Here is a 15,733-nt window from a genome sequence, read left to right as displayed (position 1 = left end):
TATATCGTTTAATTAACCCACATGTAAACTAATTAATCATGAATTCACTATATATTATATACATGTGTGATGAAGCACGGATCATCGAATTTCAGCAGCTAGTACTCGTCATTACATCGTCGTAATCAGTTAACTACAAATTAACCCACGATGCATCGTGCTCTATTGCTCATGACCCTGATTGCATCCGCGGTTTCAAGGAATGAAGAAGAGCAGTGTAGGGACATGTTCGAGAGCATCATTGAAAGAACATCTCTGGGACCGGCCTCTCCACAGTATTGCAGAGGAGTGAGCCACTTCAATAACGTTCTCAAGCTCACGTCCCCAATTACTGTAATTGATTCTTCTAGCTCTTTTTTTTTCTCTCTCAATTTTTTTACACCGTGATTAACCGATGAGATAACCGAAGTTGCGATATGTAGTTGCAGGGATTGGAGAAGAAAAAGAAGAGGAGGGAAGAGCTAGGGAGACCATGTGAATGCATGCAATTAGAGGTAATTTGGAAAATAAGATGCGTAAGATGCGAACAAGATCCGGACTCGAATGTGACTGTATATGAATCACATTTGAATGTTCTATAGGTCTCTCTCTCTATATTAATATGCATCTTATGATATACATTGTAGCTTCTCTCAGTTTATCTGATCAGAGTTTCCTTTTATCCTATACTTTCCTAATATTCTAGTTTTGCTTTTTCTTAGTTTCCTTCTATCCTATACCCATCTCTCTCTATACTCTTTTCTTAGTTTCCTTTTATCCTTCAACTAATTAAGATAAACTAAATGCTTATTTATAAAGTGCCACTGGCAACAATTTCTACTTTCCATTTAATCTAGTTTTTGTTTTTCATTTCCCTTTTTTTTTTTATCAACGACTCCTTACCTACCACCACTTCTCTCGAGCGTTTCCACCATATCCGAATTTCATTATATTAATTACTTTTAATATATGATCCAACTATCCAAGTTGATCCTTTAGTCGTCCAAATTGACAAGATTAACTCAAAGATCAGAACACAAGTTACACAATTCTTGGAGACCGTCCATATATCCGATTGATTACACAAAACAGTACAAAAATATAGATATAATTTTTTTTGTTTATTAGAAAATGATATTAAAAAATACTACTAAAATAGTATTAAATGTGAAATAATACTCTTAGCGATTCAAACTGGATGGTGAATTACTAGATTCACTTGAACGTAAATTAATCAAGAATTCAAGATAGGGTAATTAAACTAATCACTATCTTTTTCGAATCCTATTTTTATGTATATGTGGTCAATGGCGAAAACTTTGATTAGACAAGTCACCAACTCTTTGGCCCCGCGTTATGTGTGTGAGTAATAGTAAGATCTTTCCTCTTGATTGGGATTTTAAAATAATGACCAATCTGAGTTTCCATCACACTAAAGTAATCTATAATAGTGAAGAGTAAAATAGTTTTAGTAGATGATTCTATTATTATTAGCTTGACGAATCAAACCGATCCAAAGTTTGGACAATAAGAGTGGAGGGTTTTCTTCTCCAAAGGACGAATTGGAAGGAACGAAGAAGACTCTTTGAAATGAATCTATTGACTGAGCCGACAAGAATTTGTGGAGAATAAGAAAATGAAACATATCAAAAAAGTATTGCAGTCCTTGGCTGCTACATTTAATTATTAGGAACCAAGATGTACACATAATATTGTAACAAAATACAAGGAAAACGACATTTTTCATCAAACAAAGATTAAAATAAGGAGGATAGTTGAGAATATTGACGTACAAATATATTTATATATATAGTTTTATAAACTAATGGTTAGCTTAATATTTTGCTAAGTCTGTAAAGTATTATAAATTAATGATAATTGTAATTTTTTTTTTAATATGTTACATCATCAGGACAAACATATTTAGTATCGTTGAAAATTTGTAATTAACCGCTTGACCAACCGGCTTCCAAGAACTAATCATGAAGAATAATGAAATTTTAATTTATTTTTAATAATAAAGTAGTAACAAAAAGGGGTTAAAATGGGAAGAAGAAAAGTCGTTGGGCATTGAAACGACGCAGCTGAAGCTGATAATGTTTTACTACAGTCACCGGCAGTTCATATCATCGAAGTCAAAATAACTTCATAAACCCATCTCCTTCCTCTTGTTTGCTTCAATCATCACTCATTCACACGCAGAGACAGAGAAATCGTCTCTCAAGGCTTCCTCAGAATGGCAGGCAGAGAAATTCTACACAAGATGAAGGTACGGTACTGATTATGGTGACATCTACTTGATCTGATTTTTTTCCAGTTCCTGGCTTGTGCTTTAAACGACATCCTGATTTTCTTTGGGTTTAGGATTTATGGCTCTAGTGTCGGATACCCTTTTGGTTATTTTTCCATGGGGTTTAGCTCTCTGTTTGGACCTGAAACCAGTTGCTCTAATGTTACCACTGTCTCTTTTAGCAGAGCTTTTGAAGTGAGTGAGTAGTAGCAATTTCGAGGTTTATACTTTGGAAATTATTGATTTTCAGCTGATCCATCGAAAGTTCAAGAGCGCTTTGCTTTTCCTGGTCAATGAAATTGGACTTGCCTGTTAAGCTTTTACTGAAAAATTCTGCAACTTCTTGGGTCTGTCTGAATAGTCTGTGAGTAGATGGTAGTTTTCGATCCCTCTGTTGTGTTAAAGGTCTAAACTTTTTTCGATCCCTCTGTATGATAGTGTTCTCTGGTTAAAAGTCTGAGCTTTTTTGTTCATGGATGTGAAGGAATCTGCAAGATTCGTTATAGAAGTTGAGAGAGTTTAATATTTATTTCTAATATCGTTTGAAGAATCTGTGGATAGACAGTGTTTCTGGATCTTTCAACTAATTGTGATTGCAGTATTGATTAACTCTATTGGTTTGCTCTGAACTGTCAACTAAAGGCCGGGTTATGCGGATCGACTGCTGACATGGGAAGAGGCAAAAGCAAGATGTGGAAGAACATTACGCACGGTTTCCACTTTGTGAAGGGCAAATCAAGCCATCCGATGGAGGACTATGTTGTGTCTGAATTCAAGAAAGTTGAAGGCCATGAATTGGGCTTGTTTGCCATCTTTGATGGTCACTTGGGACATGATGTGGCCAAATATTTGCAGACTAATCTCTTTGACAACATTCTAAAAGAGGTAAATTCGGTCAAGAAATCTCTTTCGAGGCAAAAAGGTGAATCCTTTGTGAAATATACTGACTGATCCATTTGTGGGTTCCTTTTGTTTTTTTTCTCAGAAGGATTTTTGGACTGACACGGAGAACGCTATAAGGAATGCGTACAGATCAACAGATGCAGTGATATTGCAGCAGTCCCTTAAGCTTGGTAAAGGGGGATCAACGGCTGTGACTGGAATTCTAATGGATGGTCAAAAGCTAGTGGTTGCTAATGTTGGAGACTCAAGGGCAGTGATGTCTAAGAATGGCGTTGCGCATCAGCTCTCAGTGGATCATGAACCAAGCAAGGAGAGAAAAGATATAGAGAAGCGAGGTGGCTTTGTATCTAATATTCCAGGTAAAGCTGCATAGTTTCGTCCTTGATTAGTTACTGTTTTTGGTCTCCCTTGGATTAGCAGATATGTTAATTTATGATCCTAAAGTGTTGCAGGGGATGTTCCACGTGTCGATGGACAGTTAGCAGTTGCGAGAGCGTTTGGAGATAAGAGCTTAAAGATACATCTGAGCTCAGAACCGGACATAACTAAACAGGCTATTGATGATCAGATTGAGTTCATCGTTTTCGCCAGTGATGGTATTTGGAAGGTAACTCAGTTTTTCAGACCGCGGTTTTGACCGGTTTCTGGACTTGTTCTAACATGATTGGTCCATGTTTAACTGCAGGTAATGTCGAACCAAGAAGCTGTTGATGCGATAAAGAGCATCAAAGATCCGCAGGCAGCGGCAAAGCACTTGATAGAGGAAGCTATATCTAAGAAGAGCAAAGACGACATCTCATGTATCATTGTAAAGTTCCACTAGTCTCTTCCTCTTCTTTTTAATCATAAATGCTTTTGTCTATAAATTAGACATTAAGTTTGCAAAATAGAGATATATATATATTTTTTCAAGCTGTGTCTGTAAAACCAGTTATGAGGTTTCCCATAAGATGTAATATATTATTTTTTACATGTTTTCTTCACAAAGCAAACAAAGTAAATACTGAGTAATCCATTTGTTTTTAAGATATGTAAATATTGACTGAGGCGACAAGGTTATACTATATCTACGTAATAAGGTTTCATCTATTCAAATGGACCGGTGGGCCGGATTTAATATTTAATTAGAATAATTCTAGATTTAACTTTCTCAACTAATGTTGTTTTGGTAATTTGATGACTAAAGGATGTCATGGTTAAGGAGAACATAAATTGGAAAATTTGCAGGTGTCAATTTGTGCGATAGTTTGACCAAAATTATTCGGTAATGCATGCCACTTTCCATTTTTTTTTTGTGTTAATCTGCAATTGTATACGACTAATTTTTATTAATATAAAAATTGGTAATCTCTTAAACAAATTCACATATTCTGAGTTTTAAGGTGCATAAGAACATATCACAAATTGAGTAATTGTGTTGTGTAAATTTTGACGTCCCCAAGACATATATAAAATCTGTTTTTCCAATTTGTAAACGGAAGTTTATGAGAATAATATTCTTTATTTAACAGGAATTTTTTTTATGAACATCCACTAATTTTAGAAGTGATAATATTTTAATTAGGCTGTAAAAATAATCTAAAAACAAGGATTTAACATACTCCCTCCGTTTTTTATTAATTATCGTTTTAGAGAATTTTGTTTGTTTTAAATTAGTTGTTGTTTTCAGTTTTCAATGAAACATTTATTAGTTTTTTATTTTTTATAATTATTTTTATTATGCAATTTATTTTATTATTGGTTGAATTGTATTTAAATAAATTATTAATGATGTTTTTATATTGAAAAATTAATACAATTAATATTTTCTTAATATGTGTGCATAATCTTAAAATGACAATTAAATAAATATGAAAAGAGTATCCAGAATACGATATAAATGAGAGCTATCAATGTTCCTCGTAACGTCAAATGGACAGACCAATCGTGGATCTGTTAATATCCTTTTTTTTATTGTGGATCTGTTAATATCCTTTTTTGATCTCTTAAATCGTTCCATTGTGACAAAACGACACTTCGTTCTTAAAATAAAGAACTAAAAACAAGAATTATAAACACCCCATATCAAGTATCAAGAACATAGAAGAGATGTACCATTGATTATGTATATTCTATTCTTATATATATAAATGTTAATCTAATTCATGGTTTCGTATGAGATTGATTCCGCTGTCAAAAATATAAACAAACTCATCAAGAGGAATAAATCTGATCGGAGCGATGAGCCAACACATGAACTACCTGCTCATTCCTTCGTTTGAAACTGGCCAAGAGGAAGACGTTGAAGGCAAAACATTTGAAACCGGCTCCTTGAGAATAGATAATTGACAATTTTTGGTAAAAACATAACAAGTAGACAAGTTGGACAATAATGGGGTAGTGATGGCAAAAATTATTTTGTTGTCAAATGTATATCATATACATTTGGACTATATAATAGTGTATAGATTCGATGATATTTTTTGGCATCACATAACCAACCACGTTTATTGGTCACCAAATAAATAAAATATTATATGGTCCAACTCTAAATTGTTGTGGTCCTAAATTTTATTTAGTTTCCTCGTATCATGTTATCCTCAAAGTAGAAAGGGACAGACCATAATATATGGTTTGTTTATATATGTAGTGCTGAACTGTAGTATCATAACTTCATAACAATACCTTATCTCATTTTGAAACTCCGTCCAAGTATTCTCGGACTCAGAACGATGAGCCAACACATGAATCTGTTCGTTCCTTCATTTAAAACTGACCAAGACGAAGAAGTTGAACACAAGACGGAGACGCAGACGCTGACCGGTGGTTGCGGTGCCTGGAGGTTTAAAGGCAACAGTGCGGCCAAGGAAGCGGCCAGCGTCTCAATGAAAGGTACCCTTGCCAGGTTATTCAACAACTGCAGCAAAGATGATATAAAGACCATTTTGCCCTTGGGTCACGGCGACCCTTCTGTCTACCCTTGCTTCCAGACGTCTGTTGAGGCTGAGAATGCCGTGGTTGAGTCCTTACGCTCTGGCGCCGCCAACTCCTACGCCCCCGGGGTTGGTATTTTACCAGCCAGAAGGTACTCTTATTATTTGATTAGTGTAGAGATGTTTTTTATCTTTATTTTTATAGTAGGACGGGCATAGATTAGATATCCTAGAATTTCATTGTATCCGGATTCGGATCATAATAATATGGGCAGTATTCGAAAATTTATTAAAATAATAATATGAAATTATTTAAATTAATTTATACAATTGAAATATCATATAAAAATTAAAATAAAGTATATCTAAGACTAAGAGCCAGATCGGATCTGGGAACTTCGGAGTTCAATTTTTCCTAGCCTTATTTTTGAGATTTTGAAAATGCATCGTTACTATGTTTTGTGTTTGTGCACGGTTTTCCACATAAGTAATGTTATTGAGAACAGATGTTTAATCTAACTCAGTCCTAATGAGTTAATTATAGTGCAGTCTGTAAGAGAATTTGGTCATAAATTGGCTTTTCAAAATTTCGTTTTCACTCTGCCGAATTTTATTTTTGTAAACAATTAAATCTCAAACTTGGGTATCGTGACTTACTCAGTTATTGAAAGTCGAGGAACTTAGAGCACACCAAACATTTATGTTCAATTTTTTAAAAGATCAATCCTATCAGTTAGACAAGTGAAATGAAGGGTGCAAATTTGAAAAGAGAAAACATCAATAACTGAAATGTTAATCCTATTACGGAAATAATGTGTAGTTTAGGCTATAAGATTCAAACGCTTTATGAAATATCACACTATATGCACGCTATACATATTCGAAACTATGTATAATCTCTACGACTGTTTGTATACTCCTTGTACTATAGGGCGGTGGCTAAATATTTGAACCAGGACCTTCCGCATAAGATGAAATCAGACGATATATTTATAACGGTCGGGTGTTGCCAAGGGATAGAGACCATGATTCAAGCCCTCTCCGGACCAAAGGCCAATATCTTGCTCCCTAGTCTCGTCTATCCTCTTTACCATAGTCACGCAATACATAGCCTAGTCGAGATTCGCAAGTACAATCTCCTCCCCGACCAAGACTGGGAGATCGATCTCCAAGGCGTTGAATCCATAGCAGATGATAATACAGTCGCTATGGTCATAACTAACCCTCATAACCCATGTGGAAATGTCTACACATATGATCATCTAAAGAAGGTGAAAATCTCTAACTTTAAGCTAATTTTTCTTTTGAACTTGACTCTTGTTTATGTAACATTATGTTGATATGTATAGGTGGCTGAGATGGCGAAGAAGCTAGGGATATTGATTATTTCTGATGAAGTTTATAATCAAACTATATATGGAGAGAATCCATTTGTCCCAATGGGGATATTTGCATTGATTGCTCCTGTGGTTACACTTGGGTCCATCTCCAAGGGATGGCTCGTCCCTGGGTGGCGAATAGGTTGGATCGCGATGAATGATCCCAATAACATTTTCAAAACCACTGGGGTTGGTCTTTAATCTTTAGACCATCATCAAGTTTTTATTGGTCCAGACCAAAAGCTTTTTTGGATTTCAACATATATATATATATATATATATCTATATATATATATATATAATACGATTTATTTGTTGTATCAATGTAGGTGATTGAATCCATCAAGGAGCATCTCGACATTAGTCCTGATCCATCGACTATTCTACAGGTTTGTCTTTATTATGATATATATATATATATATATATGTTCAAAAACACAAACACATATGCAAAGAGTTATGCGTAATAGATGTAAATACTAACGTGTTGCCTTGTCTAATTGGAAGTTTGCACTTCCAAACATCTTGGAGAAGACAAAGAAAGAATTTTTTGAGATGAATAACTCAATACTGAGTCAAAACGTAGACATGGCGTTCAATGCCCTCAAGGCAATTCCTTGCCTCATTTGCCCTAAGAAACCCGAGTCGTGTACTTACTTACTGGTACCAATTTCTCTTTATACCACCGTATCTTTAATTTTTTTCTTCTCTCTCTCTCTTTTTTTTTTTTGCACTTTGCCAACTCATCTTTATCTCTATATATATGCTAGATAAGAGAGGTATTACAAGTTTACAACAAAACTAACTACTGCAATGTTTTTAAACAATTATTTTTTACGCATTATTTTGTTTTTATAAAATGTAACCAAAAACGGCAATAATGATGAATGGCACACTACAAAAGGTCCGTATATAAACGAAATTCCATTAATCCCAACATAAGGTGTACATATATATATCGCAGACGAAACTGGACCTATCACTCTTGGAAGACATCACAGATGATGTTGATTTCTGCATGAAACTGGCCCAAGAGGAGAATCTCGTCCTTTTACCTGGTAATAATCATAATTTATCTTTTCAAGTAATTATAATGTTTTATAAATATAAATTTTAAGATATGGGCTCATTAGGAATATTAAATGCAGGAGAGGTATTAGGAATGAAGAATTGGGTGAGATTCTCGATTGGAGTAGAGAGATCAATGCTAGAAGACGCTTTCGTGAGGCTCAAAGGCTTCTTCGCTCGCCATATTAAATCACAATCCACTTAAATACTCAGCTTCATTGTCGAAACCTGATGAGGCCCTATATTTCTATTGTTGTATGCTTCGGTTCATTTTCATTTCGATTTATGTTCGAAACTTTTGTTTAATGTGCGTATGCTTGTCCGTTAAAACGTCGTTTTAGTCGAGTCAAAGCATGATGGCGCGAACTTAATATATATCTTATAACCATATTGGATTTAATATATGACGATTTGAGAATAAAGAATAGATGACGCTGAAACCATTTATTTATTTACCAATTAAAGTTATTCTTAAATAAAGTTATTTTAATAAATAAGAAAAAGATTCCTCTACTTTATAAAACTTTTCGCTGTATATATTACATTTTATTGGTTGATATTCACTGAATAAATTTGTAAGTAAATTATTTAAAATATGATGTGGGCTATTACTTAATTACTTTTTAGAATGTTTTGAATTTTACATATGTACATGCGTGCACGGTGGAAGAAATTAGTCATTTTATCTCATCAGACTTGTGGTTTGGTGATTTGAACTAATATCGCTGAATCTGAATTTAGTTAAACGTGTCTGAGTTGTAAATGACTTTTGATACGATTATGGACCCAGAGAACGACCCAGACAATGGAATCGAGGTTCTGGAAGCACAGTTGGCCGTACCAGATGGATCTATGACGCGATTCAGAGCTAAGAAGTTGGCAGAGACGGTTCAGGTTGTACTTAATGGAATTAAAATCGGACCAGGCGACCCAGCATCACCTAAGATTTTGACCGTGCTCATGAACGCCGGCTGTAACTAATCTGGTCCGGATGATGGCTTAATATTCTTTTTCCTTACACCCGGGTTTGTTCCAATAGGTTTACCGGGTAGGGTTTTAATGAGGTTAAGTCCATTGCCCATCTCTCGACCTAGGTTGGTTTGCGGTCTGGTTCATGGGTCGGCAGAGCAAGAGTTATTTTCGGCTTGGCAATTCAAGAGTCAGTCAAAGGCCAGCCGAAGAGTCAGTCCTTAGTTTATTTATTTCAGTCAAAGACTTTATTAATTTTTCTGTCATTTTCGAGTTTGTCTCTTGAACTACTTCACCTGCTATATAAAGGCTTGTACCTCTTCTCATTTTCGACATCCACTTATCAAATAAAATCTGAGTTTTCTCCTTTGTTCTTTTAGAACTTTTTCGATTCCTTAGGTGGTTAGCCTCTTGAATCTTTTCGGTTTATCAAGTTCAATCCATAGAACTTGACGCAGCCTTCACCCAGTTGTCTCGTTGGGACGTTCAAGTAGTTAAAGGGGCTTAGGGATTTTCGGGAACTTAGTTCTCACGCCTTAACATCCTTTTTCCGCGGATCCAATCAGCCAGCTTAGTCACCCCCTTGTTTCAAGCCTTTCACCGCGAGTTTGGGCCTAAGGATCTTCGGGTTTCAACCCACCCCTTAGCATCTTCTCCGTGAAACCGTTTGGAGTAAAGGATCTATCCATCCGATACCGACCAAGTGTGTGCCGTTCTTTGGGAATTCGTATCAAGTGGTATCAGAGCCACGCACTTGAAGAAAGCGATATTATCTATCTTTTTGTCTTTTCAAATTCCGTCTTATCCTTTCTTTCTTTTGTAATTCCAGATCTGTTTAAAAAAAAAAAAGAAGAACACAAAAAAAAAGATCTGTGGAAACCAAAAAAAAAAAAAAATCTTTTCTCTCTATCTTCTCTTTTCTTCATAATCACTTGATATTCTGAATTGGATTAAAGATCTACATCGAGTTTTTGATTTAGTTCTCTTAGAACCGAGGAGATTCTCTTGAGTGTTTGTGAGATCATTAAGAGGGTTGAGTGAAACACCGAGTGAAACACTTAGCGAGAACTTTTACTAACTTATTTGTTTGTTTTGCGAGGTATTATATGTCTTCTAGCGACGATCTATCCTCTATTCGGTCAAAAGAAGTAAGAAAAGTCACTATGAACCATAGGCTGGACCAGATTACTCAGCTGCTGGATCACATGAACCAGCGTATAGAATGGTTGGAAGTGGATCAGCCTAGGCGGGACAGAGGAGCTGATCGTAGTGACCAGGAGGACCCAATCCGGAGGGAGAGAAATCATAACCAGAATGAGTTTGTCGGAGACAACCCATTCTACGCTGACGGTCATACCTCGGGTGGTAGTCAGGTACGACCCAGACGCGGCCGAGAAGATAGACGCGGTCAAAACCCTTTGCCGAACCATGGTCGTGAGCGATACAACCCAGATCCAAACCGCGGCCGTAACCGGGAGGAGATTCGACAAGACCGTAATGATCAAGGCCGGGGACAATACGAACCTGAACCAGTCCAAGCCCGAAACAACAATGACCTTGGAAGCATGAAGGTGAGGTTCCATCTTTCTAAGGTACAACCGATCCAGACGCGTTTCTTGAGTGGGAAAAGAAGATCGACATTTTGTTTGGTTGTCAGAACTTCTCAGAAAGAAAAAAGATCAATTTGGCCGCCACCGAGTTCCATGGATACGCGGTAGACTGGTGGGACCAAGTTGTTACCAACCGGAGAAGGAACGGCGACCGACCGATCGAAACTTGGGACGAGATGGCACGAATGATGAGACGCAGATTCGTACCAAGCCACTACCATCGGGAGTTGCACACTCGACTCAGACGTTTGACCCAGGGATCCAAGAATGTTGAGGAGTATTACCAAGAGATGGATCGGCTAATGCTGAAAGCCGATACGGTAGAACCGGAGGATGCGACAATGGCCCGGTTCTTGAGTGGCCTCAACCGTGATATACAAGACCGTATGGAGCTGCAGGACTATCGGGACATTGGAGAGATGTACCACAAAGCGGTCCTAGTGGAACAACAGCTGAAACGCAAAGGCACCAACCGACCCGCATATGGTTCCAGTTCGCGACCTACAGATAAGCCGAGCTACCCATCCCGATCTGACGCTAAGCCCAGGTCAGATTACTGACCGTGAGCCGGATCTTCCGAGCAGCGTTTTGCCTCTTTTGCAGGAATACAAAGACGTCTTTCGAGAAGAAAGCCCAAGTGGATTACCTCCCATCCGCGGAATAGAACATTAGATCGATTTTGTTCCTGGTGCGTCCTTGCCAAACCGACCCGCGTATCGAACCAACCCTGTTGAAACAATGGAACTACAGCGGCAGGTCGGAGAGCTGATGGAAAAAGGACATATACGAGAGAGTATGAGTCCTTGCGCGGTCTCGGTCTTACTTGTGCCAAAGAAGGACGGCACTTGGCGTATGTGCGTTGACTGTCGTGCAATCAACAATATTATGGTAAAATACAGACATCTCATTCCTCGTTTGGATGATATGCTTGATGAACTTCACGGATCTTGTCTTTTTTCTAAGATAGATTTGAAAAGTGGCTATCACCAAATAAGGATGAAAGAGGGGGACGAATGGAAAACAGCCTTTAAGACAAAGCATGGGCTTTATGAATGGTTGGTAATGCCGTTTGGCTTAACCAACGCCCCTAGCACTTTCATGAGACTTATGAATCATGTCTTGCGGTCGTTCATAGGCGTTTTTGTCGTTGTGTACTTTGACGATATCTTAGTCTATAGCAAGAACTTGGCCGAGCACTTAGAGCATTTGCGGTTAGTCTTAGAAGTGCTTAGGAAGGAGCAATTGTTTGGGAACTTGAAAAAGTGTACTTTTCGCGCGGATAGTGTTGTGTTCCTAGGTTTTGTTGTAGGTGCCAATGTGATCCAGGTCGACGAAGAGAAGATCAAGGCGATCAAAGACTGGCCCAGTCCCAAGACGGTTGGAGAGGTCCAAAGCTTTCACGGCCTGGCCGGTTTCTACCGACGGTTTGTAAAGGACTTCAGTACTATAGCAGCGCCTCTCACCGAAATAATCAAAAAGGACGTTGGTTTAAATGGGGCACGACACAAGAAAAGGCGTTCCAACTCCTTAAAAACAGGCTAACTCATGCACCTCTCCTTTCTTTGCCTGATTTTATGAAAACCTTTGAAATTGAGTGCGATGCCTCTGGTGTATGTATTGGTGCGGTCCTAATGCAGGAGAAACGACCTATTGCCTACTTCAGTGAGAAGCTTGGTGGCGCGACCTTGAACTATCCCACCTACGACAAGGAGCTTTACGCCTTGGTCCGTGCGCTCTAAACCTGGCAACACTACCTTTGGCCAAAAGAGTTTGTGATTCATACGGATCATCAATCTCTTAAACACCTCAAGGGACAGCAGAAACTGAATAAGCGGCATGCCAGATGGGTGGAGTTTATTGAAACGTTTCCGTACGTGATCCAATACAAACAGGGAAAGGAAAACGTTGTGGCCGACGCCTTGTCCCGCAGACACACCCTGATCTCGACCTTAGACGCCAAGGTCCTCGGTTTTGAAATGATCAAAGAAGCCTACACCTCCGATCCAGATTTCCAGGAAGTTTATCAATCCTGTTCTAAATTTGCCACTGGAAAATATTTTCGGAGTGATGACTTCTTGTTTTATGAAAACTGCCTTTGTATACCTAATGTTTCCCTTCGTTATCTGCTTGTTAGGGAAGCTCATGGCGGCGGTTTGATGGGACACTTTGGAGTGGCCAAGACTCTTAGTGTGGTCCAGGATCATTTCTTCTGGCCGCACATGAAAAGAGATGTGGAAAGAATTTGCGGCCGATGCATCACCTGTAAGTATGCGAAATCTAAAAGCCAGTCCCCAGGTATGTACACTCCCTTACCCATTCCTAGCTCTCCTTGGACGGACATTTCTATGGATTTTGTGTTAGGATTGCCAAGAACTAGGACGGGTCGGGATTCTGTCTTTGTTGTGGTCGATAGGTTCTCAAAAATGGCGCACTTTATACCTTGTTATAAAACTGATGATGCGTCTAATGTGGCTGACTTGTTCTTTAGAGAAGTGGTTAGGATGCACGGAATACCTAGGACTATAGTTTCTGACCGCGATGTTAAATTCCTTAGTTATTTTTGGAAAACACTTTGGTCAAAACTAGGTACTAAGTTATGTTTTTCCACCACTTACCACCCACAGACCGACGGCCAAACCGAGGTCGTTAATAGAACCTTGTCCGCACTACTTCGTTCTGTTATTAAAAAGAACCTTAGGACGTGGGAAGATTGTCTACCACATGTAGAATTTGCTTATAACCATGAGGTTCATTCTACTACATTGTTTTCCCCATTTCAAATGGTTTATGGATTTAACCCACTTACTCCTCTTGATCTTACGCCTTTACCTTTGTCTGAGCGTGTAAGTATGGATGGGAAGAAAAAGGCCGAGCTTGTCAAGCAGATTCATGAGAAGGCCAAGCAGAACATTGAAAGAAAGACCGAGTTTTACAAGAAGCACGCTAACAAGGGCCAGCGCCAAAAGGTGTTTGAACCAGGCGATCTAGTATGGATCTATTTGAGGAAGGACAGGTTTCCGGAGGAAAGAAAGTCCAAGTTATTGCCTCGTGTGGATGGTCCCTTTACGGTCCTTGAGCGGATCAATGACAATGCCTACAAGATTGACTTACGAGGTAAGTACTTAGTCAGTACCAGCTTCAACATTTCTGACCTCATTCCCTTTGTCGCAGATGGACCAGACTTGAGGACAAGTCCTTTTCAAGAGGAGGAGGATGATACGATCATGGACCCAGAGGACGACCCAGACAATGGAATCGAGGTTCCGGAAGCACAGTTGGCCGTACCGGATGGACCTATGACGCGATCCAGAGCTAAGAAGCTGGCAGGGACGGTTCAGGCTGTACTTAATGGAATTAAAATCGGACCAGGCGACCCAGCATCACCTAAGATTTTGACCGTGCTCATGAACGCCGGCTGTAACTAATCTGGTCCGGGTGATGGCTTAATACTCTTTTTCCTTACACCCGGGTTTGTCCCAATGGGTTTACCGGATGGGGTTTTAATGAGGTTAAGTTCATTGCCCATCTCTCGACCTAGGTTGGTTTGCGGTCTGGTTCATGGGTCGACAGAGCAAGAGTCATTTTCGGCTTGGCAATTCAAGAGTCAGTCAAAGGCCAGCCGAAGAGTCAGTCCTTAGTTTATTTATTTCAGTCAAAGACTTTATTAATTTTTCTGTTATTTTCGAGTTTGTCTCTTGAACTACTTCGCCTGCTATATAAAGGCTTGTACCCCTTCTCATTTTTGACATTCACTTATCAAATAAAATCTGAGTTTTCTCCTTTGTTCTTTTAAAACTTTTTCGATTCCTTAGGTGGTTAGCCTCTTGAATCTTTTCGGTTTATCAAGTTCAATCCATAGAACTTGACGCAGCCTTCACCCAGTTGTCTCGTTGGGACGTTCAAGTAGTTAAAGGGACTTAGGGATTTTCGGGAACTTAGTTCTCACGCCTTAACATCCTTTTTCCGCGGATACAATCAGCCAGCTTAGTCACCCCCTTGTTTCAAGCCTTTCACCGCGAGTTTGGGCCTAAGGATTTTCGGGTTTCAACCCACCCATTAGCATCTTCTCCGTAAAATCGTTTGAAATCAAGGATCTATCCATCCGATACCGACCAAGTGTGTGCCGTTCTTTGGGAATTCGTATCAACTTTCTTTTAAAGATAAGTCCTTTCGAACTCATATAATCTGAGAAAAAATGCCATTTAATTTTGTATTTGGTGTCACCAATATTCTCACGTTTCAATGTTTCATAATTCAACTTCCATACAATGTTTAATAATAATGTGTAAGAGGGCACATTGTTTGGGGAAACGGAGCGTTAGCGCCTTCGCGGAGCAACAAATAACGGAAATTTTACGTCAAATTCTTTTAATATTTTTGATTTTTTTCACGCACGCCACCAATGATATATACTATATATTATCAAGTTCATCCAGACTCCAGAGTCTATAATTCAAAGGTTTGGAAAGTCTGCGATTGACTATAAAAATTCGATCCAAAGACTTTTTGATGGAACAACAACTTTTCGATTGTTTCCTCTCTATAAATAGACTTTTTTGTTAGCCTCTTCCTATAAACATTCAGATTTCAAAATCCAGAAGACTCCCAGCGAATCAATTAACA

The 15,733-nt window shown here is 38.4% G+C and overlaps 3 protein-coding genes across 3 annotated transcripts; all 3 read left to right on the top strand.

The window, feature by feature from the left end:
• Positions 1–150: 150 nt before the first annotated feature.
• On the top strand, positions 151–581 carry LOC18028889 (protein ARABIDOPSIS THALIANA ANTHER 7). Its single transcript, XM_006412896.2, has 2 exons — positions 151–333; positions 423–581. The coding sequence occupies exons 1-2, from the start codon at positions 151–153 to the stop codon at positions 579–581; spliced, it is 342 nt and encodes a 113-aa protein (XP_006412959.1).
• Positions 582–2,077: 1,496 nt separating this feature from the next.
• Positions 2,078–4,146, top strand: LOC18028888 (probable protein phosphatase 2C 58). The gene is made up of 5 exons (XM_006412895.2): positions 2,078–2,248; positions 2,912–3,154; positions 3,255–3,531; positions 3,625–3,779; positions 3,858–4,146. The coding sequence occupies exons 1-5, from the start codon at positions 2,216–2,218 to the stop codon at positions 3,993–3,995; spliced, it is 846 nt and encodes a 281-aa protein (XP_006412958.1). The 5' UTR covers positions 2,078–2,215; the 3' UTR covers positions 3,996–4,146.
• Positions 4,147–5,837: 1,691 nt separating this feature from the next.
• LOC18028887 (S-alkyl-thiohydroximate lyase SUR1) lies at positions 5,838–8,914 on the top strand. The gene is made up of 7 exons (XM_006412894.2): positions 5,838–6,236; positions 7,016–7,355; positions 7,434–7,652; positions 7,793–7,852; positions 7,971–8,126; positions 8,428–8,521; positions 8,612–8,914. The coding sequence occupies exons 1-7, from the start codon at positions 5,884–5,886 to the stop codon at positions 8,734–8,736; spliced, it is 1,347 nt and encodes a 448-aa protein (XP_006412957.1). The 5' UTR covers positions 5,838–5,883; the 3' UTR covers positions 8,737–8,914.
• Positions 8,915–15,733: the final 6,819 nt, after the last annotated feature.

The sequence above is a fragment of the Eutrema salsugineum genome, unplaced genomic scaffold (assembly GCF_000478725.1).
Source record: "Eutrema salsugineum unplaced genomic scaffold, Eutsalg1_0 scaffold_1, whole genome shotgun sequence".
In the NCBI taxonomy this organism is placed as follows: Eukaryota; Viridiplantae; Streptophyta; class Magnoliopsida; order Brassicales; family Brassicaceae; genus Eutrema; species Eutrema salsugineum.
This window is presented reverse-complemented; position numbering and strand designations above follow the sequence as displayed.

Excerpts from the sequence above, each read along its gene's own strand:
- LOC18028889 (XM_006412896.2), top strand. The coding sequence starts at position 151 with ATGCATCGTGCTCTATTGCTCATGACCCTGATTGCATCCGCGGTTTCA. Across the intron at positions 334-422 it reads AGCTCACGTCCCCAATTACT|TTGCAGGGATTGGAGAAGAA; the intron begins GTAATTGATTCT and ends TGCGATATGTAG.
- LOC18028888 (XM_006412895.2), top strand. The coding sequence starts at position 2,216 with ATGGCAGGCAGAGAAATTCTACACAAGATGAAG. Across the intron at positions 3,155-3,254 it reads TTGACAACATTCTAAAAGAG|AAGGATTTTTGGACTGACAC; the intron begins GTAAATTCGGTC and ends TTTTTTTCTCAG. Across the intron at positions 3,780-3,857 it reads CCAGTGATGGTATTTGGAAG|GTAATGTCGAACCAAGAAGC; the intron begins GTAACTCAGTTT and ends GTTTAACTGCAG.
- LOC18028887 (XM_006412894.2), top strand. The coding sequence starts at position 5,884 with ATGAGCCAACACATGAATCTGTTCGTTCCTTCATTTAAAACTGACCAA. Across the intron at positions 6,237-7,015 it reads GGTATTTTACCAGCCAGAAG|GGCGGTGGCTAAATATTTGA; the intron begins GTACTCTTATTA and ends CTTGTACTATAG. Across the intron at positions 7,356-7,433 it reads CATATGATCATCTAAAGAAG|GTGGCTGAGATGGCGAAGAA; the intron begins GTGAAAATCTCT and ends TGATATGTATAG.